The sequence below is a fragment of the Pleurodeles waltl genome, chromosome 1_2 (genome assembly GCF_031143425.1).
Source record: "Pleurodeles waltl isolate 20211129_DDA chromosome 1_2, aPleWal1.hap1.20221129, whole genome shotgun sequence".
NCBI classification, from domain to species: Eukaryota; Metazoa; Chordata; class Amphibia; order Caudata; family Salamandridae; genus Pleurodeles; species Pleurodeles waltl.
The window spans coordinates 960,376,433-960,402,490 of record NC_090437.1 but is presented as its reverse complement, the minus strand read 5'-3'; the positions used below and the strand labels follow the sequence as shown (position 1 = coordinate 960,402,490).

At 44.7% G+C, this 26,058-nt stretch overlaps 1 protein-coding gene across 1 annotated transcript in view; it reads left to right on the top strand.

The window, feature by feature from the left end:
• The window catches only part of EXOC1L (exocyst complex component 1 like), a 334,408-nt gene extending 320,238 nt beyond the window's left edge, over positions 1 to 14,170 (top strand). Inside the window, exon 3 of the mRNA XM_069234540.1 lies at positions 12,109 to 14,170. Within this exon, the coding sequence (XP_069090641.1) occupies positions 12,109 to 12,372 (264 nt within the window). The 3' untranslated portion in view covers positions 12,373 to 14,170. The remainder of the gene's footprint in view (positions 1 to 12,108) is intronic.
• Positions 14,171 to 26,058: the final 11,888 nt, after the last annotated feature.

Below are 26,058 nucleotides of genomic sequence, written 5' to 3'. Positions count from 1 at the left end.
CATGGAGGCAGGACTACAGACCGTCCTCTGGCGGTGACGGCTGCTCAGTGGTGGTAGTGGTGGAGGGAAGCTCCTGCCCATCCCCTGCAGCCTCAGATGGCTGCCCACTGGTGGTGGTGCTGCTGCTGGTGGCGGTTGTGGGGGAAAGCTCCTGCTCATCCCCTGCAGCCTCGGACGACTGCACAACCATGGTTGGTGGTGGGGGCTCCGACTGAGTCCCAGCACCAGGCCCCTTGTCCTTCCTGCCTGCTGGTGCAGGCCCCTTGCCCTTCCTGGCAGCAGCTGGGGATTGCTCCTTTCTCTTCTTTGTAGCACTTGGGGCAGGCTCCTTGACCTTCCTGGCAGCAGCTGGGGATGGCACCTTGCTCCTCCCGGCAGCAGCTGGGGATGGCACCTTGCCCTTCTTTGCAGCACTTGGGGCAGGCTCTTTGCCCCGTCGGGCAGAACCTGCAGATGGCACCCCTTCCTCAAGTCTACCTGGTGCCCTGGATCCTTTACCACCACGACTGGGTGTGGACAATACTGGGCCCGTGGACTGGTGGCTGAGGTGCTTGCCTGGGTTTTTGCCACCCTGGCCAGACATGAAGGACGGGGGGAGGGGGAGGGAAGATGTCAATGGTGGAGAGGAAAAGCTTCTTAGGGACACTGGGGTGGGAAGAGGGAGAAGGTTTGGGAGTGGAGGAAGAGGGAGTGGTTGTAGGAGGTGTCTGTCTGCTGTGTTTGGGTGCAAGTGCATGGGCTTGATGCTGTTGTGAGATGGATGGCTGTTGGGTGTCTGAGTGCTTGCGTTTCTGTACCTTGGGAGGGACAGACACAGTGGGAGAGGACACAGGGGACGTTTGCATGGCTGTTGTGGAGGTGTCTGCCAGTGAGGTGTGTGTTCTGCTAGGTGTGGTGGTGATACTGATAGTGGATGATGATGTAGTGCATGCAGGTGTGAGTGTAGACCCAACTGTGAGGGAGGTGGCCTACGCACTATGCAATTCACTAAAAGTACCTATGCTAGCCACCAGGGCATGGGGAGGGACACATCCCGCCAATTGCAGCATAACTGGGACCCACACAGCCCTGCCCAGTAGAGGATACCTACAATCTAGGTAGGAGGAATATCACTTCAGAACTCTGCCCTACATGCGACCTACTCTGTACTGTTAGGCCTGGTCTAGGGGCATCCACTGACACACATCACCCACCCAGATACCACCCTACCAGGCGTAAGTTGTAATGATGGGCCCTGTACTCACCCCCTTGTGGCTGCTGTGATGCCCTCAAGCCCCCATCCAGCTCCGGATAGGCCACCGCCAGTATGTGGGCCATCAGGGAGGTCAGAGTTCGACGGGCACCTCTCCCTCGTTGGGAGGCCAGCCCCAGCTGGGCCTCCGCCGTCTTCCTTGCCCAGTGGCGCAGGTCCTCCCACCGTTTACAGCAGAGGGTGCTACACCTGTCAAAGACCCCCAGGGTCCACACGTCCTTGGGGATGGCACGCCATATACCCTTCTTTTGATGGGTGCTGACCTGCAGAGAAATACACACAGGGAAAGCTATTAGTCAGACCCTCCTGCCTGTTACATTTAAGGCCCACCATACCCCTTCACATCGCCATTTGCACACAAGGGGCCCAGCCCACAAACTGTACGCCGCCCAGGGGACATCCACCAACCCCCCACATGAGCCCTCACACACACCACTCCAGTGCATTCATGCCCCATGCATCGTACTCACTGCGTACTCACCTGTTGGTCTGGAGGCCCATACAGAAGTCCGTACTGGGTTAGGACACCATCCACCAGTCTCTCCAACTTCTCCAAGGTGAAGGCAGGGGCCCTTTCCCCAGTCACACGCGCCATGGTAGGTCCCAGACACAGGTCACAGCAGCACATGCAGTGTAGGTCCTCTCCCGTTGAAGGTCAGGTAGCAAGTGAGAGAACAGATAGAAAATGGCGGTGACGTACACGGCAGTGCATACCGTCACCGCCGGCGTACATCACCATTGGTCACTGTACCCCAAAGGGCCAAATGTTATGCAATGAGGAGTTGCAAGGCGGTTCCCGAACATTCTCCCGCAACGGCGCACATTAGCGGAATTACCTCACTTCCACCTGTCCCTCCACACAGGGCAGGCGGACGCCATTTCAAGGGGGGGGTAGGCCCTGGATTATAACTGCATCACAGTTCACAATTAAACATACAGGACAAATGCCACTTATACATTTTAAATTGACATCATGCATTGTACTGTTGTGGCTACAATGTTCAGTTTGTGACCGGCCCCTCACTCCTTTGTCCCTTAGACTGCAACCGCTGTGGATGAATAGGAGATGGAGACAATCCCCAGTGTACAGACCCCTGGTGGACTTGGCAACAATGGAGGACAGGCACATTATCCTCACCTACAGGCTTGACAGGGCCACAATAACGGATCTGTGTGCCGAACTGGAGCCTCACCTGATATCTGCTATACGTCACCCCACTTGGATGCCCCCTCTTGTGCAAGTTCTATCAGTGCTCCATTTCTTGGCAACTGGTTCTTTCTAAGTGACAGTGGGCTTGGCAGCAGGAGGGTCACAGCTGATGTTCTCAATAGTGTTGACAAGAGTGTTGTCTGTCCTGACTAAACACATGTACAGCTACAGTGGATGATTTGGCCACAGTGAAGGCTGACTTCTATGCAATGGGACATATCCCCAACATATTTGGGGCAATTGATGGAACACATATTGCATTTGTCCCCCCGGCAAAATGAACAGGTATACCGGAATCTAAAAAGTTATCTTTCCATGAAAGTCCAGATGGTGTGCCTGGCGGACCAGTATATCTCCCATGTCAATGCTAAGTATCCTGGGTCTGTGCATGATGCTTTTCTCCTGAGGAATAGCAGCATCCCTAATGTGATGGCCCAACTACAGAGGCACACGGTGCGGCTAATAGGTGAGCCCTGGTTTCAACCCAGTGGATGTTGGTGTATGGGTATGGTGTAGGCCATATGGGATGGTGTGTGGCTAAATGTTGTCCCTACATATTTGCAGGTGACTCAGATTACCCCAACCTATCATGGCTACTGATCCCTGTGAGGAATCCCAGGACAAGTGCAGAAGAACGTTACAATGAGGCACATGGGCGTACAACAAGGATTATAGAATGTATCTTTGGCCTCCTGAAGGCCAGGTTTCGGTGCCTCCATCTAATAGGTGGATTCCTGTGCTAATCACCCAAGAAAGTCTGCCAGATCATCGTGGCATGCTGCATGTTGCCCAACCTTTCCTTGAGACGCCATGTGCCTTTTCTGCAGGAGGAGGAGGCTGGAGATGACCGTGTGGTAGCAGTGGACCCTATGGACAGTGAAGATGAGGAGGCAGAGGATGAAGATGAGGACAACAGAACTGCAGTGATCAGACAATACTTCCAATGACACACAGGTAGGACAGTGTTACTTCACATTTCATTGTCATTATTTAGATTATCTTTGTCACTGGCATGCTGTTATTTCACCACTTCTATGCCTACTCACTGTACCACTTGGTAACTCATTTTGCAGATGTTGGTGCCCCACTATTGCTCCTGGTGTGATCACTGCAGCCAACTACAGATCTTTCCAATGTGAACATTCCTGTACATTTGAAATGCAATGTTTGAATCTGGTTAAATGAATACATACTGAAATCATTTCACATACTGCATATGTGTATTTTTTCAAAGGGTGTTTATTTAAGTGCTAAGGAGTAGGGGGCAAGTGCATTGGGCTGAGGTGATGATGGAGTAAAGTCCAGGGTATAGTTCCAGTCTATTTGTAGCACATGTGCATTGTCCAAGGGTCCATAAGAAGGGGAGCAATGGAAGTTCAAGGTGGACAGGGTGACTGTGTGGGACTCAAGGATGACAATCAGGAGAGTCTCATTTCCTGGTGGGGGTCCTGGCAATAGTCTCTGGCTTCTACCTGGCTCGCAGAGAACGTTTGCGGGGTGGTTCTCCTTCTGCAGGGGGAGGGGTGCTGGTGGCCTGTTGGTCCTGTGGCGGGGCCTCCTGTCCACTAAGGGCAGTGGAGGTGGAAGGCAGTTCAGATATCTGGCTACGGGCAGGGGCACGCTGTTGTGAGGCTGCCTCTCTCACAATGTTGACCATGTCTGCCAGCACCCCTGCAATGGAGACCAGGGTGGTGTTAATGCCCTGCAAGTCCTCCCTAATCCCCTTGTACTGTCCCTCCTGCAGCCGCCTGTTCTCCTGCACATTGGCCAGGATCTGGCCCAGCGTATCCTGGGAATGTTGGTATGCTCCCAGGATCTCGGTGAGTGCTTCCTGGAGAGTCGGTTCCTGGGCCTGTCCTCCCCCTGGCGCACAGCACTCCTCCCAGTTTCCCTGTTGTCCTGTGCCTCTGTCCCTTGAACCGTGTGCCCACTGCCGCTGACCCCAGGTCCCTGATTGTCTTGGGTATGAGGTGTGCCCTGGGGTCCCTGTAGTGGTGGACACACTTCTGATTGACGTGTCCTGGGGACAGAGGTGTGGGTACACTGGGTGGGTGCTGTGGTGGTGTTTACTGATGGGGGAGGCTCTGTGGTGATGTTTGACTGTGGCTGGGTTACCGACTGTCCTGAGGTCCCCTATGGGCCAGGTTGGTTATCCAGGTCCAGAGTCGCTGTCATCGCTGTGGGCCTCTTCTGTGGGAGGACTGGATATTGCTGGCACCTCTTCTCCAGTGACATTGGCTGGGGTACCTGTGGGGATGTGAATGATGTGGTATTGTTTCTGTGTGTGACATCTTGTGCATCAGTGGGTTGCCCTCTTTGGTTGTATTTGCCGTGGCAGCTTTCACTTGTGTAAGTTGGTATGTGGTGGGCTAGCTGATTCTCTCTAGTGTGCATGCTTTGGTGATAGTTGTCCATGCAGGTCTGTCAGTGGTGTCCATGCATTGGTATGGCATGCAGGGCTTGACATTGAGATGAATGAGATGTGATGGTGGGATGTGTGGGAGGTGGTGGAGTGATGGGAGTGATGGTGAGGGTGGGGGTATGTGATGGCATGCAGGTAGGGGGGTGATAGTAGTAAACAGTTGACTTACCAGAGTCTAGTCCTCCTGCTACTCCTGCCAGGCCCTCAGGATGCATGATTGCCAAGACTTGTTCCTCCCATGTTGTTAGTTGTGGGGGAGGAGGTGGGGGTCCACCGCCAGTCCTCTGTACAGTGAGTTGGTGTCTTGCAGCAATGCAATCTACCTTCCCCCGTAGGTCGTTCCACCTCTTCCTGATGTCATCCCTGGTTCTGGGATGCTGTCCCACTTTGTAGACCCTGTCCACGATACTCCACCATAGCTTCATCTTCCTAGCAATGGATATCTGCTGCACCTGTGCTCCAAATAGCTGGGCCTCTACCTGGATGATTTCCTCCACCATGACCCTTAGCTCCTTCTCTGAGAATTGGTGGTGTCTTTGTAGTGCCATGAGTGTTGTGTGAGCAGTGTGGTGAGGGTGTGTAGGGTGATGTGTTGGGGTGTGTGATGTAAGGTGCGTGGGTGGTGTATAGGTGATGGTGGTGTGTGGGCCTGGTCTTGTCTGTAGTCGTGTTGCCAGTCTGTTGGCAATGGTTTGTATTCGTGAAGGGGTTGTGGGTAATGTGGGTGTGTGTTTTATAGTGGTGTGGGTGTGGTGTGTGTATGTGTGTCAGGTGTGTGTAGTTTGCATTGTCCAATGTGGTGTTGTTTTGTATGTGTGTGTGTATTTTGAGCGCGGCGGTGTGTACCGCCCATAGTTTACCGCCATTGAATGTCTGCCGTGGTGATTCGTGGGTCATAATATGATGGGCATAGTTCTGTTGGCGTAACAGTGTGGGTTTGGATACCGCCAGTTTATCACTGACCTTTGGTGTGGCGGACTCGTGTCTGTGGTTGAATAGTGACGGACTGGTGTGTGTCACAATATGGTGAACTGATATCCGCCACGGTGGCGGTATGTTGACGCAGGCAGCATGGCGGTAAGTGGGATTTACCGCCTGTTGGACTTTTACATATGCAGGGTCATCCTAAATCATTTTTTCTGACCTGTCGCTGTTGGCTTTTGAACTCTGAGCACTTTCCCACTGCTAACCAGTGCTAAAGTGCATATGCTCTCCGTGTAAATTGTATGTAATTGGTTTATCTATGATTGGCCTATTTGATTTACTAGTAAGTCCCTAGTAAGGTGCACTAGAGGTGCCAGGGCCTGTAAATCAAATGCTACTAGTGGGCCTGCAGCACTGGTTGTGCCACCCACATAAGTAGCTCTGTAATCATGTCTCAGACCTGCCACTGCAGTGTCTGTGTGTGTATTTTTACACTGTAAATTCGACTTGGCAAGTGTACCCACTTGCCAGGCCTAAACCTTCCCTTTTCTTACATGTAAGGCACCTCTAAGGTAGGCCCTAGGTAGCCCCAAGGGCAGGGTGCAGTGTATGGATAAGGTAGGACATATAGTAATGTGATTTATATGTCCTGACAGTGAAATACTGCCAACTTCGTTTTTCACTGTTGCAAGGCCTGTCTCTCTCATAGGATAATATGGGGGCTACCTTTAAATATGATTAAAGTGTAGATTCCCCTAGAGAGTAGATGGACATGTGGAGTTTGGGGTCCCTGAACTCACAATTTAAAAATACATCGTTTAGTAAAGTTGATTTTAAGATTGTGCGTTTGAAACTGCCACTTTTAGAAAGTGAGCATTTTCTTGCTTAAACCATTCTGTGACTCTGCCTTGTTTGTGGATTCCCTGTCTGGGTCAGTTTGACAGTTGGGTTGGGTTTCACCTCACACTAGACAGTGACACAAAGGGGGCTGGGGTGTAACCTGCATTTCCTGATTAGCCATCTCTGCTAGGAGGGAGGGGTAGATTGGTCACTCTCATCTGAAAGGACTGTGCCTGCCTCTGACAATGCCGGCTCCAACCCCCTGGTGTGTGTCTGAGGCCTTGCCTGGGCAAGGCAGGATTTCACAAGTAGGTGTGAGTCCCCTTTGAAGAAAGGTGACTTCAAAGACTAAAATGGGTATAAGAAGGGCACCCAAATCTACAGACTTTAGAAACACTTCTGGAACCAAGAGGAACCTCTGCCTGGAGAAGAGCTGATAGCTGAGGAAGAAGTGCTGCACTGCCTGTGACTGTACTTTGTGGAGCTTTCCTGCAGTGCTGCTTCTGCCAGAGTAAGAGGACAAAGACTGGACTTTGTGTGCCTTCCATCTTGTGAAGAAATCTCCAAGGGCTTGAGTTAGAGCTTGCCTCCTGTTGTTTGAAGTCTCAGGGACAGCAAAGACTTCTCTCTGCCAGCACCTGGAGTCTCTGGAGAGACTCCTGCCCCGAAAGGAAAGCAGGTGGAATCCAAGGAAATCGACTTCGGACGACTTCGGACCGACGCCGCTGCTGAATCCGGTAACGCTGCCTGCACCTGACGCCGTGACCTTCGCTGGAACGCGACGCTCTTCGCAGGCCCGACGCCACAGCAGCCCCGCTGAAGTCCACGACTCCGTGGAAGTCGCCGCACCACGTCGTGGCCGACGCCGCTCGAAGTGCACGGATTCAACGTTTCGCACAGACGCCGCGATTCCCGACTTCGCGCATCAGCTTGTTGTCACTCTTCACCAAAGGTACTGTACTTGGGGGTCTACACGACTCCGTGTCCGGCGCCGCTGGTGTCGGCTTGTTGGGAACGACTCCGTCATGACGCTGTGTTAACATCTCATCGAAGCATTTTTGTTTCTAAGCTCTATTTTTGAGTTTAATCTTTAAAAATTCATAACTTGACTTGTGTATGTCGGATTTTTGTCGTTTTGGTCTTGTTTTGTTTAAATAAATATTTCATATTTTTCTAAACCAGTGTTGTGTCATTTTGTAGTGTTTACATGAAGTTACTGTGTGTGTTGGTACAAATACTTTACACCTAGCGCTCTGAAGTTAAGCCTACTGCTCTGCCAAGCTACCAAGGGGGTAAGCAGGGGTTAGCTCTGGGTGATTCTCTTTTACCCTGACTAGAGTGAGGGTCCTTGCTTGAACAGGGGGTAACCTGACTGTCAACCAAAGACCCCATTTCTAACACCGCCAATGTCATAATGAGGGTCTATATATCTTCTACCCACTCTTGCCCATAGAGGATACAAAGTGGAGAAGGGAAAAATTCAGAACTGCCAGGGAGAAGTCCAATATTTAGGACACTTACTGTCAGAATCTGGTAATTGTGTAACACCTGAAAGATGAGCCCCCATTTGGCAAATTGCAGAGCCAGAAACAGTCAGAGGAATGCAGAGGTTTCTGGGCCTCTGTAACTTCATGAGACAATGGGTATTTGGCTATAGCAGACTAGTAGCACCCTTGTTAATGGCTATCAAGCAGGCAAGAGATAGGAAGGATAAGATAATTTGGACACCAGAGATTAGGAGAATTTTCCAGAAACTGAAGGGTGATATAATAAAAGCTCCTGTCCTGGGAATTTAAGATTACATCAAGGAGTTCTACCTATTCTGCCACTCCAATGGTCAGGTAATGACAGCCATCCTCAAACAGAAGTATCCACTAGGCCACAAACCAATCGCATACTTCAGTGGGCTGCTGGACTCAGTCATGAAAAGACACCATTCCTGTGAACAAGCTCTAGCCACTGCAGCATTTGCAGTACAAAAGAGCACCCCAGTAGTTATGGGGGCACCATTGACACTCTACGCAGAACATGCAGTGTTCACTATCATCCAGAAGGCCAAGATCGCTCTGACCATTCAGAAAGTGTCAGGATATGAGGTGATACTGTCACTGCAGTCCTTGAAGGTTGTGAAGTGTCCTATGGTCAATCCTGCAACATCCTTTGCCCGAAGCATTAAACCCCAAGAATGATGAGCACGACTGTGCAACACATGCATCTCAGTGAATGCAGTCAAGCCATAAAGGACCCTATCTAGACAGTGTTGTCTATTTTGTGGATGGCTCCTCCAACATTGACCAAGAAACAGGAATTAGATACAAAGGGACAGTGGTAGTCAGGGCTAAGCAAGACATTTCCTTGGATACACTCCAGGTCATAGAACAATTACCCCTGCCCACACACTGTTCGATGCATGCAGCAGAGCTGACAGCATTAATAGCAGCCCTTACATCAGGAGCAGGGAAAATAGTTACAATATACTCAGATTCAGCATATGTAACAACCACTGTGCACTCCAGTATCATAGTGGCGGTTATGAAGTGTGCAGCACACAAATGTCACAGGGTAATGTGCTGGTGGATCATGCAGCTAAGGATGCAGCCTGATGTACACACCCAAAGGTACCATCAGACCCACAACCTGCCCCTGTCCTGGTGGCTCAGACTGCCCCACCAGGAGTTGCTGAAGTAAAGACTACCATTGACAAGGACACACCCCACTACACTGAATCAGCAAGGTTACACCTGAGGGAACTACAGGAAGCTGTGTCGTTACACAAAAAGTACATGTGGGAAAATAGAAGGTGCATCTAGTCCAGGAGCGACCTAGTGTGTAGACAGCTAACTACAGTAAAGCCAATTATGCCACAAGCTCAGCCTGCAGTCACTCTGGATCAGATTCATTTACCAGCTCTCACTTCCAGAGACCATTTGGCAACCCAAATACAACAAGACTGGTTTGTCCCCAATTTGCATGACACAATAACCATGTATCTACATAGCTTTATGATTTGTCAGCAGTATTCCCCTAATCCCACTCTAAAAGCTATTAGCTCCACCATTCCATGACCACAAGGTCCTTTTAAGGGTCTTCATTTGGACTTTGTGGATAGGATTTACAGGTACAACAACTACAGGTACCTCATAGTGGTGGTCTGCCAATTCTCCAGATGGATTGAGGCAGGACCATGCTTCCATTGTGATGCCAAATCAACTGCCACGTTCCTAGTTCAGGAAGTGATTCCCAGAAGCGGAATCCCAGAAGCCCTAAGATCTTACAATGGCACTCATTTTTCTAATGCAATTTTTAAACACCTTACAGCACTATTAGGGATAAAGCACAAAATTGCCCTCTGCATACGACCCACAAAATAATAGAATTGTAGAGAGCCTGAATGACCTCTTGAAAAGTGAGATCAGCAAGTTGTGCGCCACCGGAAAGGGTCATCTGTTAAAGACCATCTCATGTCTAATCAACCTGCAGGCAGGTATTTACAACATTTACACATGAGTTCCCGGCACATTATCCATGCCTACAAACAGATCGCAGACTGGTTAAAAACTGGCCACATCATTGAATTAGAACAAAGGTGCGTGACTTACAATGGCTGCAGGGAAGAAACCAAATTCCGAGCACCTGCGAGTCTTGGACACACAATGTTGTCAGCACACACTTCAAATGAATTAGATTTACAAAAGAGCACATATACATTCATAGGTCAAATAATGCTTGGTCATAAACCTTTATTGAATGCTTAATAAAGAGCGAGTAATGTCTTAACCTAGGAATTCGAGGTTATGGGGCCACATGTTTTTGGGTGTTTTCCATTTTAATCTGTAACTTGCAAGTTATCTATTGTTAATCATGTGCAATAAAGTATGTTACTGGTTTGTGTAAAAGGGCCTGTCTGTGAACAGGCAGATGAGAAAAATTGTACAGGCAGGTCACACAGGGCTGAGGTGTAGTCCCCAGTGTTTTTCTCCCTGTCACGACAGTTAGTAAATACTGCCTTTGGAACTGCCAAGAGCAGTCTGCGTGGTCATTTTTGAGTCATGAGAGCATATTCTTTAATCAGGTAACAAACTCATTGCAGTTGGAACCAAGGAATCCCATCGTTAAGACCTAATAAATGACTCTCCAGGTGATGGGTCAAATATTGCTCATATTTGAGCAGTGCTGAGTTTATATCATTATGCTATGTTGGTAACGCACCTGCACCATAATATATTTGAAACTTACTTGGGGTACAATCATCACATTGGAGCAGCATTGCATCACCCTAGATTTAATAACACAGCTGAGGTGACCCCATCAGGACAGCAATGGTTGAAGTGATTGAGTGTGACAGCGAGAGAAATGCAGGGATGGGGCTATGGCACAAGAAACAGACAGAATAATGTCACACAGCTGACAACAAGAGTGCGTGCGACTTTGGAAAGAGAGATTGGTCAAATAAATGTTCACAGGAATGAAAAACTTGATAGATTTTGATATTTTTCCACAGCCTGCAATTCGTTCTAAATGTTATTCATTACAGCGGTTACATGTTACAGGATTACACTATCATCTGTACATCTAATGTCCTAAAGTGAAGCGTCTACCAGTGCCTACGATTATACGTCTATAGGGTCAATCTGTATGACTTTAATGTGATAACCAGGAGAAAGAAGAACTGACAGTCATTCATCTATGTCAGGTGGACAACAAAGTTGTCATGTGATAATATGTGATTTATAGGCACACGAAATAATTGTATTAGGTGGCAAAAACAAAGTTACAGCAAGTTGTGGTTTTAAAATGCAGCTGAGAGGCTTATAGCTTCCTTGTTTCCTGCATATAGCAAGTGCATTTTGACCCTCACAAACATGGTGGCCAAGCGATACTAGTGTTTGGCTGGCTGTGCGGCAGGGGGTGATGCCTAGATACTGAGCAAAACTATTTAAAACGAAACATAATGAGCATTATCCATTACTGAACTCTACTACTTACTGCTGCCTTTTGGCGTCATTCGTGAATTGTAAATACCTCACGCATACATTCAGTAGCCTTCCTTTGCAGTACCACAGCTAGTCACAACATGTGTGTTGCAGCGAAAGCCCTCCATATTGAGAAAGGTACACCTTGTCCACCAATAAAATTGAAAGAGAATAACACACCTGGGCTGCTTTAAGATGTAAATGGCTATGTCTGAAAGCGAGGATTGAGGGGGGCAGGCCCAAAGCAACCAATGGCTGAAAAGTGGTCACCCAAAACCAACTCTCTTGATAGTTATTTCAAAGCAAAATGTCTTGACTGCCCTAGACCTTCAATTTTGGACTTGTTCAGCTTCTCTCGGAAAGAGAGCTTTATCGTGTGAACATACGGTTCTTTCACTTTCCACGTTTGAATCAAATGTATTTAGTAATGTTTTAAGAAAACTTACATTTAAAATGTGACAAATATTATTTTTTTCTTCTCCCACAGGACAATGCATTTTTTGATATGCAATTTGAGAAAACCTTTAGATGGGAAGCATACAGCTGTGCCTCAAAATATGCATTCACTCGAAGTTTAATCAAGCTGAACAATATGTACATTAAGAAGGAGATACGCGTGGTGAACTTCGACACAACCTATGTGGACACTGACGCGATCTGGTCTTCAAGCAATGGAGACTGTTTAGTACTAATGAGAATATGTTTCTATGCTTCTAATCTCCTGTGCTTGTCTCTCTGTCCTATGCCTTGAGATGTAAATTACACTATGTTCAGGTATGCTTATACTGTATTTGCCAGATATTGCCAAACACATCGGACTGGACAAGGCCCGCCTCTAATGAAAACAGAGAGGCTGGAGACTCCAATCTGAGGAGGACTTTCATTTCGGGCTCCTAATGCACTTAATTTCTGACAGGGTGAATTTCAGAGCACACAGTTGTGGTTGTAGTCTTTACCTCAGTTTTTATTTCTGTTTCTTAGAAACACGAGTAACTAAGGTGCCCCAGGCGTTTGTATATATTTAGTTTCTTTTTTACGTAATTTACAGAAAAGGTAAGATAAGAGGTTAATGCTGCACCAGGTGCACAAGCCTGCCTCCAGCTTCCTCTGCCAACTGGCACAGGCATCCTCTGCAGACAGGCTAAGACTGGGACTGAAGATAGGCCAAGGTACCAAAATAGAAGTGGCCGACATTAATGAATCAGATAAATAAAAAGTGGTCCTTCTGTACAAATTGGGGCAGTTTTGAACTTTTAAAGACACACTTTATAATTGTTTAGCTAGGAATGGAAGGCTGTATGAATTTGATCTTGCTGCAGACAACACTTCCCTTAATATCAGGTAATCAAAAGTAAAAAAAACAGCCTTAAGCCATAAAATAGCCCATAAACAGCCATAAAATCATCCCACACATTGATCTGTCAGACCACCCATTCAAGCACTGCCTGATAGCCCTACAAAGAGACGTTTTAAGGCAGTGGTTCCCAATCTTTTGACTTCTGTGGACCCCCACTTTATCAGTAGTGGAACCCGGGGGACCCCCACAGATTTATTAGTGGAATACAGGGACATCCACGTTAGTCATAACTGAAAGCTGGAGACCTAATCTGTTAATATTATTACATTTTCTAAGCAGTCACTGACCCATTTACGAAGCTTTGCGGACCCTCAGGGGTCCCTAGACCACAGGTTGGGAACCACTGTTTTAAGGCATGGGCAAAGTGGGCACTTGCCCGCAGCCCTCATTTTGAAAGGGGTCCCCTGATCAAGGAAACTTTGTTTTACTGTAGCTCAATTTCTAAAACTCAGCCTCTCTTCTCTCTGCCAGCGTCTACTTCTGACTCCATAACTCTTTCTTCAGTGTAATCTTAACGTCTTTGGGGGCCCTGGAAAGACATATTTCAGCTTTTTTTGTGTGTGAAACCCGTTTCTGAAAGTTTCTTTGCCTTCATGCTGGCTTCAGTCAGCATATAATAGTTGGTGGTAAAATTAAAAGTTGTTGTCAACAGGGGCCCCCAAAATATGCCTTGCCCGAGGCCCCAAAAATCCTTAAGAGGACACTGGCCCTACAGGCCTGTCCGTACCTGTCTGGTGGCGCTCCATGCACAACGAAATTCAACACAACACCAAAATTATTAGATTATATTTCAGTGAGTAACCACATTCCGTGTCTAACAATCAGACTATACCTGTTTAAAACACCTTAGGTAGATTCAGAAATAGCAAATTTTAATGCGTAAAAACTTCGAAGACTAAAAAATTCCGTGTGTCATGGAGTATGAAGATAGTAATCAACATCATTGTCTTTACTTTCATAACTAAATGTGTGCTTTGAACAATATTTTAAACCAGCAGCGCGAGTTTGTATGCGCAAACAACGAATAGTTGCTCAAAAATGAGGCGGGGGAGATGCCCAAGATCACAATGAGTGTTAATGGAGAGGTGGGACTAGAACTCAGGAACACCCAACGCCAGAACCTTAAAAAACTTGACCAAAACACTCTCAGGCCGAAAAAAAATGCATCATTTTATAGCTGTATTAGTTAAAGTTTAACGTAAATATTGCATTTACATCCTTGAATTCGTACTGTGCAGTGCATAAGTAGCAAGCCTAAAAATAAAATGTCTGCTTAGTTCCTTGCTCTAAACTGGTTGTTAAAGAACCGCTTTCTAATACATACTAATTTATGTTATCCTCAACAGTGTGTGAATGGCTTGTATCTAACTCCAGGATGAACAATACAGCCGAACTCACAGCAGATATGTCCAACTCATTGAGTGCCTTACATCAATCAAAACACTGTTTACTCTCTGAGTGCTTATAGAGGTCTCGCCTGCGCCTTCGGCCTATTACATTCCCCAGGTCAGCAATATTGTACCTACCGGGGTGTTTCATTCTGCTCCATACTTTCCCTCCCCGAAAACCAAGCTTTTAACATCTTGTTCCATTATTAAAGACTGTTGGGGCTGTCATCTTCCGCGCATGTGGGGATGCCCTGGTATGGGACCCGAAGCCCCATTCATCCAGCATATGCTTTTTCCATTGTGCTTACTAATGGTTTGATCTGCATTTTCCCTCATTGCGCACAATGTAAGGTGCAAAGTACAAATAAAAAGATTGAAACAAAAAACGTTTACTGTGTGTACGCCAAGGTAAATGTCAGCTAATTAAAGTGAGATGGCTGCGGACAGACATAAATATTACCTATGTGTTTAAAGTCAAGAAGTCAGTGTTATTTTTTACAAACGTGAACCACGAAAAAAGGAAACACGTGAAGGCTAAACCAAAATATGTCCATTCCTTTATTACGGAATTCTTTCTTGCATACAAACTCAGCCTATTTCAAGGGTGTAACCCCTCTCCGTGTCTCACAAGCACATGTCAGTGTTCTGCACTCACTGGTGTGGTCACAAAGGCTTAAATGGTCTGAAGGAATAAACCATTTGTAAATTGGAAACGGAGGGGACCATGTCGACTTTCTTTGGAAGGACAGGACAGCTGAAAGAGGCCTCATATGCCACCAACTGCTTCCTTAAAGGATATTTCTATCTGTGCAGCACTATTTTGAACTGTGTCCCCTTTTCCCTAGAATGGGGCATAGGGCAGAACTGAAACAGAGTTCTAATGCAAATAGTAGGCCCTCGTTCATAATTTCACTGCAGCACAGACGAACATAATAAACCTGCCTCATGAATATTTATGAGGTGAAAGTTAGCCATATGAGTCTCACGGCTGAAAGAGCTCCGTCACCAGATCAATGGTACTCACTGGAACTGGAAAAGGATGGCCATTGCACAGCACTGTACTCAGACACACAATACCACGACAAGGCCAGTTCATACATTTTGCAACACTGACGGACCTGGGAGGTTTCAGCCTTCCGTCCTGTGTATGCAGAAAACTTCCCTAAACACCAAAAATTGTGATTCACTGATCACTCCAGTCGTTTTTCACAATAGCACATTAATGAATTTTGGCCTACGGGGTCCTTTTGTGCCGCGAAACGTTCCTAGATCATGTCATAGAGATGGCTTCATCATTACTCTTTTGTTTCCAGGTCCCTGTGGATTCAGCGACATGTACAGAGGCATCACCCCGAGTTATCTCTGTCTCTTTTATGATCCATACTTTGTTGTTGTCAGTTTCCATTTCACCAGTTCCATGGTATCTGAATAATTGCTTTGATCTGGTTCGCTCATTTCACAGAGTCCTCCTTAGAGCTGTCTGCTATATAATGCCTGTGCAGCCGGTGCTGATTGTTTTTACAACCGTTTTTCTTACCGAGATTCTGCTTGAACTAGTTCTTGCTTTCTGCTAAGCTTTAGGATAACTGTTTGTTATAATGTGTAATTCCTTAATTTGTAGTTATTTTCCTGAACCGTATTTTGTAGCCATAACTGCTTTCTCCCCAAGACATGTTCTTGTGAAATAATTCCTTCCGTAGCCTTACCCTTTTCTGGCACTGTAGCTCCTTCTATTAATTGAGCTTGTTTTCATGCTAAATGGGTGTCTCTTCTGAATTTGTGTACTCATTGTGGGCTCCGTGCTCACGGCTCTTTGCTCGGACCTTCTTTGACATGTACTCCAAGTGGCTCTTTCTGCACAATTCTACTGCTTTTCAAAGTTGCTTGCCTGCCTTTTCTAGTTTTCGTTGTTTGCTTTGCTTTACTGGTTCGTTAGCTTTGGTCTATCCGATCTTTCCGTTTGCAGTTAATCTTGTTTAATTCTTTATCTCTCAGAATCCTCTCCTGCTTGTTCTGGGCAGAGTTTTTTTTATTCTTACTCTTACTCTGTTTCTGTTTTTTTTTAGAATACATTTCCGACTTCCGAATCCTGTTTCTATACTATATCCCCTTTGCAGTATTAAATTGTTCTATTTTAAAAGCTGCTTTTATTATTTGAGCGTGTCCACGAGTTCTGAGGCTTGTGGTCTCATGGACTGACATTCACTTTATAGCTTTTCTTTCATAATGGTAGTTGGTTCCTATGATTCTGTGACAATTACTGATCCATGCCTTATTCTGATCTATTTGCAGATACATCACATAGAGATTATTTTGGGATATTGAGTTTGTCAAATACTGGTTCGTTACTCCTACAACCTGAACTGTTCTACCTGAAAGGGGCAGATATGGAACTTCTGCACTTCTGACTATAGAGCGTGTAGCTCCTGTGTCAACCAAGAATGAAGCTTTGTGACCCATAACCTTTCCCTTCATATAGGGACCTCTTTATTCTACTTTTAAGGAAGTTGCAAGCACACACGGCTCCTCATCTGAACTGTCACTCGTCCAATCATCATTTATTCCATTCTCACTGTGTAACGGGAATTGGTGCACTGTGTTACTACTTTGTTTAAGCCTCTGACCAGTGACCTGTTGAGAAAGCATCATCTGTTGCTGTTCCATCTGGGCTTGAGGTATTTGAATTTGCTGTCTAGGTACCATGGGAACCTGCTGTTGTATTGGCTGCAACTGTGACATTTGTAGACTTGGTCTTTCCACCTGCTGCATGGTTTGGAAATTCTGCATTTGACTTACATTATCCTAAAAAATTGGATTAGGACCTCTCACTCTCGGTCCTCTCACGTTCTGGAATGAGTTGATGTCATTATTCTGCTGAACGACACCTTACTGTACTGCCATTGGACACTCCTGTTTCCAATGTCCAACGGCTCCGCAAACGTGACATGGCAATAACTTCTTAATTCCTTGCACATCATTCTGAACCCCTACAGTACCTAAGTCGGGACCATGAGTCATATGTCCTCCACGACCTCTACCTCTCATTTGGGGCTGAAACATCATGTTTCCCTGCTGCTGCTGCGGTAACTGCTGCAGAAAATCCCCTTGCACTCCCGTTTGAGCTCCTCTGTTTCAACTTTTTCTGCTTCAACACAATCTCATCACTACAGTATTTTGCATCCTGCAACACCTCATCAATCGGTTTTGCTTGCCAGCAAATCAAGAGACTCTTAATCATCTGGCCAATTTCAGGTCTCAACCCTTCCACGAATCTGAACACAAAATGGAGCATGTCTTTCGCCTCAATTGTTTCTATACCACTGTAATGCTTGAAAGCCTGCAACAATCTCTCTTAATACGCATGTATCAACTCCTTTGGTTCCTGATCTGTCCTGTCAATCCTCTGCCAATCAGTATTCTTGGGCGAAATTACTGTTTTCAAGAATTCAATCACCTTATAGTAATATTTCATTACCCCTGGAGACGGTACACCTGTATTTTTGTCTCTCTCTGGTTCACTTGTTGGCCAATCCACTCTCCTCTTACACTCAGTCCACAGATCAGCTAGAACCACTCTCTAGTAATGTATTCAGTTCTTCCCACAGACACTTCGCAAGTTTCACAAAACTGTCTGTCTGCTGATACCACTCTACTGGCTTCTCTCTCAATTTTGGATAGTCATTTGTAAATGATAAAATGTCACTTCTACTCCACAGGACATAAACAAAATTCCTCCTTGGAATCTCACTCATTGGTAAAATGTTCACTGGATCTTTCTCCTGCTGCACATTAGCAGTCAGCTCGGCAGAATTTATTTTTCTCTTGTCTCTTTTCTTTACCCATCTGCCTTCCCATTTGTCTAATGCTACCCAGGTCTGGGCACTTTGGATCAATTCCTTAAGGTGTGCCTTCATTCTGGCAGATCTCATATGTTCAAAATCTTGAGCCTCAAAATCTAATCTGTAACTCCTTTTCAAATGCTTCGTTTTCTCTATTTCAATGCCGTACTTCTCTGCCAAGTCTGCCAGTTTCTGATGCACATTGCTCACTTCCCTCATAATCTTTGGACACAAATATCTCACTTCTGCCTCTGTATAGGATTCTAACCTATTCACACCCCTAGGTCCCTCAATGAGTTCATCCGCTTCTATGCTTAGCCTAGCATAATTCAAGCACTCCTCTCCCTTAGAAGCACTCTGTGGGGTATTCAGCTTGTCTAACCATTCAGTCAACTGCTGAGCTGTCAATCCTTGCAGCAAAATGTTACTTGCTTGGACTGGTGGCACCTGCTGTGCACCTGCATTCGGGGTCTGCGGTGTTAACAATTTCAAACTCTGGCTATTGTTCTACCCTACCGCAGTATCTGAAAGTGCTACAAATGGACTAAGGTCTAGCAATTATCTTGATACATCAATAGTCTGTCCCAGAGGAGAGACTATTCGAGCATCAGCATTATGACCTTCCCTCACTATACTCTGTGACATTGCTCCTTGTTCACCTACAGTTGTTTTCTTCTGTGCAAATAAGGGACAGCTGGACCAACAGTAATAGGTAGTGATATGCCATCTAGGGCTGTTCTGTCACTTACGCTCTGTGGGAGAGTAAGTCCCATATTCTGATTCACCATCAGAGTCATATCTGACTGTGTCCCTATTGCTGGAGTAAACCTTGGCATTTATGCGGCTACACTTAGGTCAGTAAAAGTGGAGTTGGTTCAGTCTGAACCAACATCGGTCTTGGGAAAACCTGTTCCGTAGGCACCATGAAGTTCAAAGTCGTTTCCATAATGGACACATCAGGATAAATTATCTGAACCTGTGGCAGATGCACTTGGTTTTGTGCTACTGACGTTGCAAGCACATTACGACCACTCTGCATCGCATTCTGTGCAGGCTAGCATTAACCTGCATCGGACTCATAGTCCCGTTAACCTTTGTCAGAGCTGTTGGATCAGCACTGGTACTTGGACCACTCTCATGTGTTGTACATGGTGGTGGGCGATTTCTCAATAACTGTGTAATAAACTCATCATCATCTGATTCCTCCTCCACTGTTGAAGACTTTCTAGCCTCCCTACTTTCAGATGGACTTCTGTTAGTTTTTCTAGTAGCTTTCCTTCCTTCGTTCTCATTGTCCTGCGTAATTACCGGAACAACTTAATTCCATGCAAAGTCTCCATCCTCCAAACTCTCTGAGCACCTTCCCTCCTAGCCTCTGTTAATGTCTTTTCTGCCTTCCTCATCCTCCTCTCAAATTTCTGTTGCTGTCTGGTTACTAACTCCCAAATCGCTAATGCCTCAAACTGTGCTGGTCTCGGAAGGGGCTTTGATTCTTATAGCACACTCCTTAAATGCAAGACCCTCAAATTGAACGTCCCATTTGTAGGAAACACTAAGTTCCCATCCTTCTCTGTCACTTTGCACCATTGCTTCAGTCAAAGACATGGTGCAACACCCTTCTCTTCCATTACAATCTAAGCTTGTGTACCTTCTGGCGGTGTAGCCTCGCATACACTGGTTGTAATGTACATATCTCCCCCTAAGGCACTCTTTAAAGCTTTGAAAAATGTCATCTTTCGACCTTTGTGTTATTCAAAATCAAATCAAGAAGTGACTTTTAATCCCAAGATTCCTTTCACCTACTTTCTCAACCAACTGCTTCTCACGGTCAGCTGCCAATCCGTGGGCAACCCTTCTCACTAACCGACCTATCCCAGCGCGGCACCAATGACGTCACACTCACGCATACAGCGGCTGACAAAGTCTTGCGGCTTGTCCTCCCAAACTCCGATTCACACAAACTAATGCAAAAATTGCAAGCACAAGGAAAGGTAACACAGTCACTTCAGAAACCTTACAGATGTCTCGCTAACAGCTACTCCTTATTTCGAGGTCTCCCAGATTCACAAGCAAAATTCGACCTGCAAATTTTACTCTCAACTGATCAGTGGGTTCGTCCTGGTGCACATAGGACTCACCAAATCTCAGTCGAAATTTTTCTTTCACTCACTTTGACTCACACTCTGACTTGTTGACCACACCTGATCAACCTAATAAACCAGACAGACTACAACATTTAAAAAAGTGTCTCATACACTTTTCAATATACTCCGGAGTCTTACACCATGCAGGGTCCATACATCAACGACCACGTGGACAATTTTTGAGCACAAAGCGCCACAAACATATGAAGTTCGACGACTTCCCTACGCTCACACTGCGGAGTATGCACACTCCTTCTACAACTTCATTTAGAATACACAAACTCCCTAAACCCTCACAAACCTCACAATTTACCTGTGATTTGCATAAGCTGTGCAAGCGCAACCTACTTCATTCACACTGTCACAAAAATGCTGAGAACATCCTCTAACAACCATTAGCAAGATCCAGGATTCTGGGAAAGTCATCTCTGGACTTAAGGGAACATTTTCCCTCCATTTAGCATAATTGAGAAACAAAATCCAAATCTCAATAATAATGAACTTTCACCTGTGTTACTATCTCTGGACATCTATGATGGGCTCCTAAGGAGTCAAACCTTCACCTCTCTTTTCCAACACTGTTAACACCTGTTACTCTGTATCGGACGTCTACGATAATCTCTTAAGGAGACTCACCATCAGTCTGCTACCTTCTCTGTTAGCACGTCTGCCCTTAATAAGTAAACTTACAAGGGGACGCAATTAGGTTAAGATGTTCTTACCATAGCTCCAGTACATGCAAATCAATAGCCAATAACCAATACACAATATCAATAATCAGCAATAATCACTAATATCAATAATCATTAGAGTAAGTAACTGTCACACACCATGACCTTTCAGTCAGGAATAACCCCACCATTTAGTAAAAGTTAGAATATTTATTTCCCTATATTAACAATGCTAAAGTCATGTAGATTAATCTCAAAATCAAATGAAACACATACAGAAACAATACTGGCTGTCCAAAGCGGCGGAAGAAAAGTAATCTAATTAAAGCTTGAACTACAACACATTCTAAGTTTACAGTGCAAAATAATAAAAAAGTCAACTGCGCCTGAGTGATTATGTACATTTGAATTCAGAAGAGAAATTCATCAAGCATTATTCCCTATAAGCACCATTTCATTAGTGAGGATCCTTAACTAACATCAGATTAGCATCAGCATGTTGGGCTTCATGCAAAACAATTAAGTAACACAAATTTGGAAAAACATCTAACTATGGCTCTATCAAAACAGTGCAGTTTGTGCCTAGAAAGAAAATGCAAATATGCATAATAATCAACAGTCAAATTCATAATACATAGACTCAGTGTGGATCAGCAAGCAGAGTCAGTCTTCATCCTCAGGACATCAGTCGATCAGCAAGGCATCAGGATTGAGCATCAAAGTTCAGGAAACGCAAAGTCTTTAAGCAGCAAAGTTAAGCACGTCTCTTGTCAAGACGCAAAAAGGGTAAGAATAAGCTATGGCAAATATAGAATGCTGGGTTCTTTTCTGTGCAGTTTTCTTAAATTAAAACTACTAAAACTATTTCCCAAATCCCCATTGGTCAGTTAATCGCATGTTCACACTTTGTCCAAAAAAAACAAAACTCAAAATCTATGAATTCTAATATTACTCCATTCACATATCGTTGATTGGTTTGTCCTGCAATGTCCTCATCTTCCAGGTTGTCAGGTAACAATATTGTTGCAGCTTCTACTCCAGCCAGTATCTCCATTGTTCTTCTCCTGAGAAAGTCACACACATTACACACAAAATGTTACATTAGCAAGAACAGCATATTCTAGCAGTTGGTTTCTCATGGGAAAGGATTCTCAGCTACAAGCACATTTAAATAATGCAAAATAGAAAATCACAGTTTTAACTCTCTAGGACAGCCATTTATTTAATGTTAAGAAATACAGCTTTGACATGAGGCCTCGCAAGTAGGCCAAGACATTCGCTAAGTTAAGGCCTACAATTAATTAAGCTAGGAAATAATGCATAATCTTTAATATGACATATTACTACATTAGTCAAACATATATTCAACATTTCACATTATTAATCTACTAATAAGTACACTTTGTGAACATTGACGGCCACTCTTCGTAATCACATTTTCAAATGTGTGTATTATTTTTCTACGTTATTATATTTTGTACACAAACACCTTATTCAGAATACATGGACACTCAATAATAGTTTTTATTAAAACACCTGCGCTACCAATCCCTCCTCTGATGACTAAACGTGTCATCACACTAACTACTACCCACAAACCTTTGCATCAGCTAAAATTCTGTCAATTCAATCCCTTCATACTTTTGTTCCCCCTTTGAATTTTCCCTGTAAAAAGTTTCCCTTTTCTTTTCTTCCCTCCTCCGATTATTCTATGACCTCTTCAATTTAATCTTCTTGCATAATTTACACAATCCCATATTCAAATTAGACAAACCACAATAATTATTATTTCCTGTAAGATTTTCAATAATATCCCAGTCCAAATGCTGCCAAGCCAATTTCCAACAGAAGCAAAACCTTTGCCAACCTTTTCACAAATGCCTGGTTCTTTCAATTCCTTCAAATAAGCACTTTCATTAGTCAGATTAGTAATTAAGCGTCTAATTTCTCTACTGTTATCAGGAATATATGAACAAGAATGCCTAGAATTAATCATCCTACAGACTCCACCATCCTTCGCTAAAAGAATGTCTAAAGCAAGACGATTCGGAAGAGTCATAGCTCTATCAGCAGCTAACTCAGTATCTATCAGGAGTATGGCTCCTGAAAAATTTGTCAGCATGTTATCCACAATAGTAGACAACTTTTGAATCTTTATCTAATTCAGAATGACTCCCACTAAAGGATTCACTGCTCCAAATATATCTCCCACTATATCAGAAGAGGACTCCCTCCTCTTTCTCATATGATGTAATTCAGTCACTTTCGGAAACTTCTTCAAATCATCCATTTGATAAATCTTTGGGAAAACTATCCCCAAATAACATGTCCCATACCATCCTCTTGGAAGACGGTAATAAGCATTAAGACCACAGATATAATAAATTCCGGGAATCGCCAGGTCCATGTCTATTCAACATAAATGTCCATTTACTCTGAAACAAAAACACCTGCTTCCATTCACTCATTCCCACAAACAAAGTATCAGTGCATGATTTAGGCCTACATATACAAAGTTTCCTTGTGTGTGGCACATCTAGAGCTAATTTCCCTTGCATATTAATTGCACTATAAGATTAATCATTCTTCTAAGTCGTTTTCTCTAAGCTTTTTCTAACTTCTCCTTCAATGCCTTTCTGCTGTCATCTGTGTGATCTAAAAAGCTTTTAGCTAAAGGTGTAAGCAGGCAGGTTAAGTTATTCCTGTGCACATAAGCTGTGCCAAACGTTAATGTAGGTTCAAAGAAACCTCTAACTATTACTATGTCATTATCTCTAGCTACTCTGCTCCAATACGTAATTATGGGGACAAACAAAAACACCATATCATAGTTTGAGTAAAAGTACTGGATGTACTCCCAGTTATAAAATCTTGTTATAGCAGACCACAGCGTATTCAATGTGTTAATGGCAAGCTATGGTAGGTAACTCCTTCTTCAGGAATCTGCTTATACACATAACAATTCCTCACATCCATTGTCTCAACATACTCACTCAACAAGTGATAGAAGACATTAGAAGAAAGTTCTCCTTGTGCATTAGTATCCACATGCAAATATTTCTCATCTAACCTAAACTTCTCTATTGCCGTTAGTGCAGTAGTTGTCTCAAAAGCAGAAGTATGGTTGGCTTCGCTCTTATCAAGAACAGACATGCCCACAATCAGATCAAACAGTATTCCACACATAATCGCCAAACCAATACTCATATATTTACAGCGGGTAGGATTTCTACCCTGCTGGCTAATGTTACTCATGATCTGTAAAGAATCAGAAAGCAGAAGAAAATTTAGAAAACTGCAGCAAAAATCAAAAATAGACAACTCTTCTTTCAGCAGTTATTTACAGCTTTCAGTCTCACTTTCAGGATCCCATGTCAAAATCGGTAAGCAGATTGCCAAAATCAGGTTTCAAAAGTCAAACTAGGTTATCAATGTCTCTTCCGGTTACTTTCAACAGCCTCTTTCTCAATTTATTTCTCTCAGATTGTTTCAATAGTTCAGTTCATCAGCTTCCTTCAAGTGCCAAATTACTAACTCAGAATGTCTCTATTAAAAAAAAAAGACTAAAACTCTTGCTGCCATTCACTTGTAGTTGCATACGCCCATTCAGGACCTGCGTATCTTCGACTTGCTATTCTCTTTCTTTTAAACTTTCAATCACCATTCAATTCTCCTTCACTTAGATCTTCTCTCCTTGTTGTATCTAGTTCTTCTTCAATTGTTGCCTCAACAACCACTTCCTTTTCCCTTTCTAATGGCGACTCCGGCCACTTATCTCCTTTCAGTGGACCTTTTGTCAGTGTTCTCTTCAGAGTTGAACTCGAACCTTCTCCCTGTTCTGCAGTGTTTTCTCTTGACGGTCCTGCAATCGGTTCAGGAGGAATCAGATTATAAAGGCTTTGATCCACCTCAACTCATTTTCCCTCTGGGTTTGGCAATTGCTCTGTTTGTCTCAAGATCATCTGCTTCTGGGAAAGCCCTCCTCTGACTAGGCTCTCCTGCTGCCTCAATTAAGATAGGCTTTCCGTCACCATCCTGGAGGTCTTCTCCCTTGTCCTTAACAGGCGTGACTGAACCGTCCTCAACTGGCTCAGATCCGGTCTCAGTTCCCCTTTGTTCTCTTTCCGGCCTTAAGACTTGCTTTGCTGTTGTTGGTACTCTCAACAACTCTTCTTCCTCATGATCCAGTGAACATGCCACTTTCTTTGCATGGCTTGCATGAATCCAGTTCAGAATTACAGCGCACTTCACAGTTGTGGTAGTTGTCAGACCTACCTGATCCTGTCCCTTCCAACAAGGCTCCAAACAAGTTTTCCTCACGTGTTTCCAGACCACAATCCAGTCTCCAGCTTTCAGATTGTGCCCTGGGTCATGGATCGGTGGCAGGGAGGTGGCTTCCACCTACTGAGAAAAAGAGTCAGACCTTTGCAGTAGTCCAACACCATATCATCTGTAATGCTGACAACTGCATTTGCAGGCACCGCTGGCAACCTCATGGCTCGGCCCATAAGGATTTCATGCGGCGACAATCCTGTCTTCCTGTCAGGTGTGTTTCTCATTGACATTAACACTAAAGGCAATGCGTCAGGCCATTTCAAATTCGTGGATTCACGCATCTTTGCAACACTTCACTTCAAGGTACCATTCATCTGTCCACTAGTCCTGATGCTTTAGGGCAGTAACTACAATGCACTTTCTGCTCAATGTTCAATGCTGCACACAATAATTTATTTACTTCATTGTTGAAGTGACTTCCCCTATCTAACTTCAAATTTAAAGCGATTGGAAACCCGAAATGCAGTATCAGTTCCTTAAGCAGTAGTTTCACTACTGTGAGACTATCATTTCTTCGCGTAGGGTAAGCTTCAACCCAGTGACTAAAGATGCAAACAATCACCAACACATATCTCGAAGCTCCACACACAGGCATCTCAATAAAATTAATCTACATTCTGATGACTGGACCTCCCGCTCTTCCAATGTGGCTCAAATAAACCACTGTCCATTTCCCTGCGTTCAACTGTTGACAAATGAGACA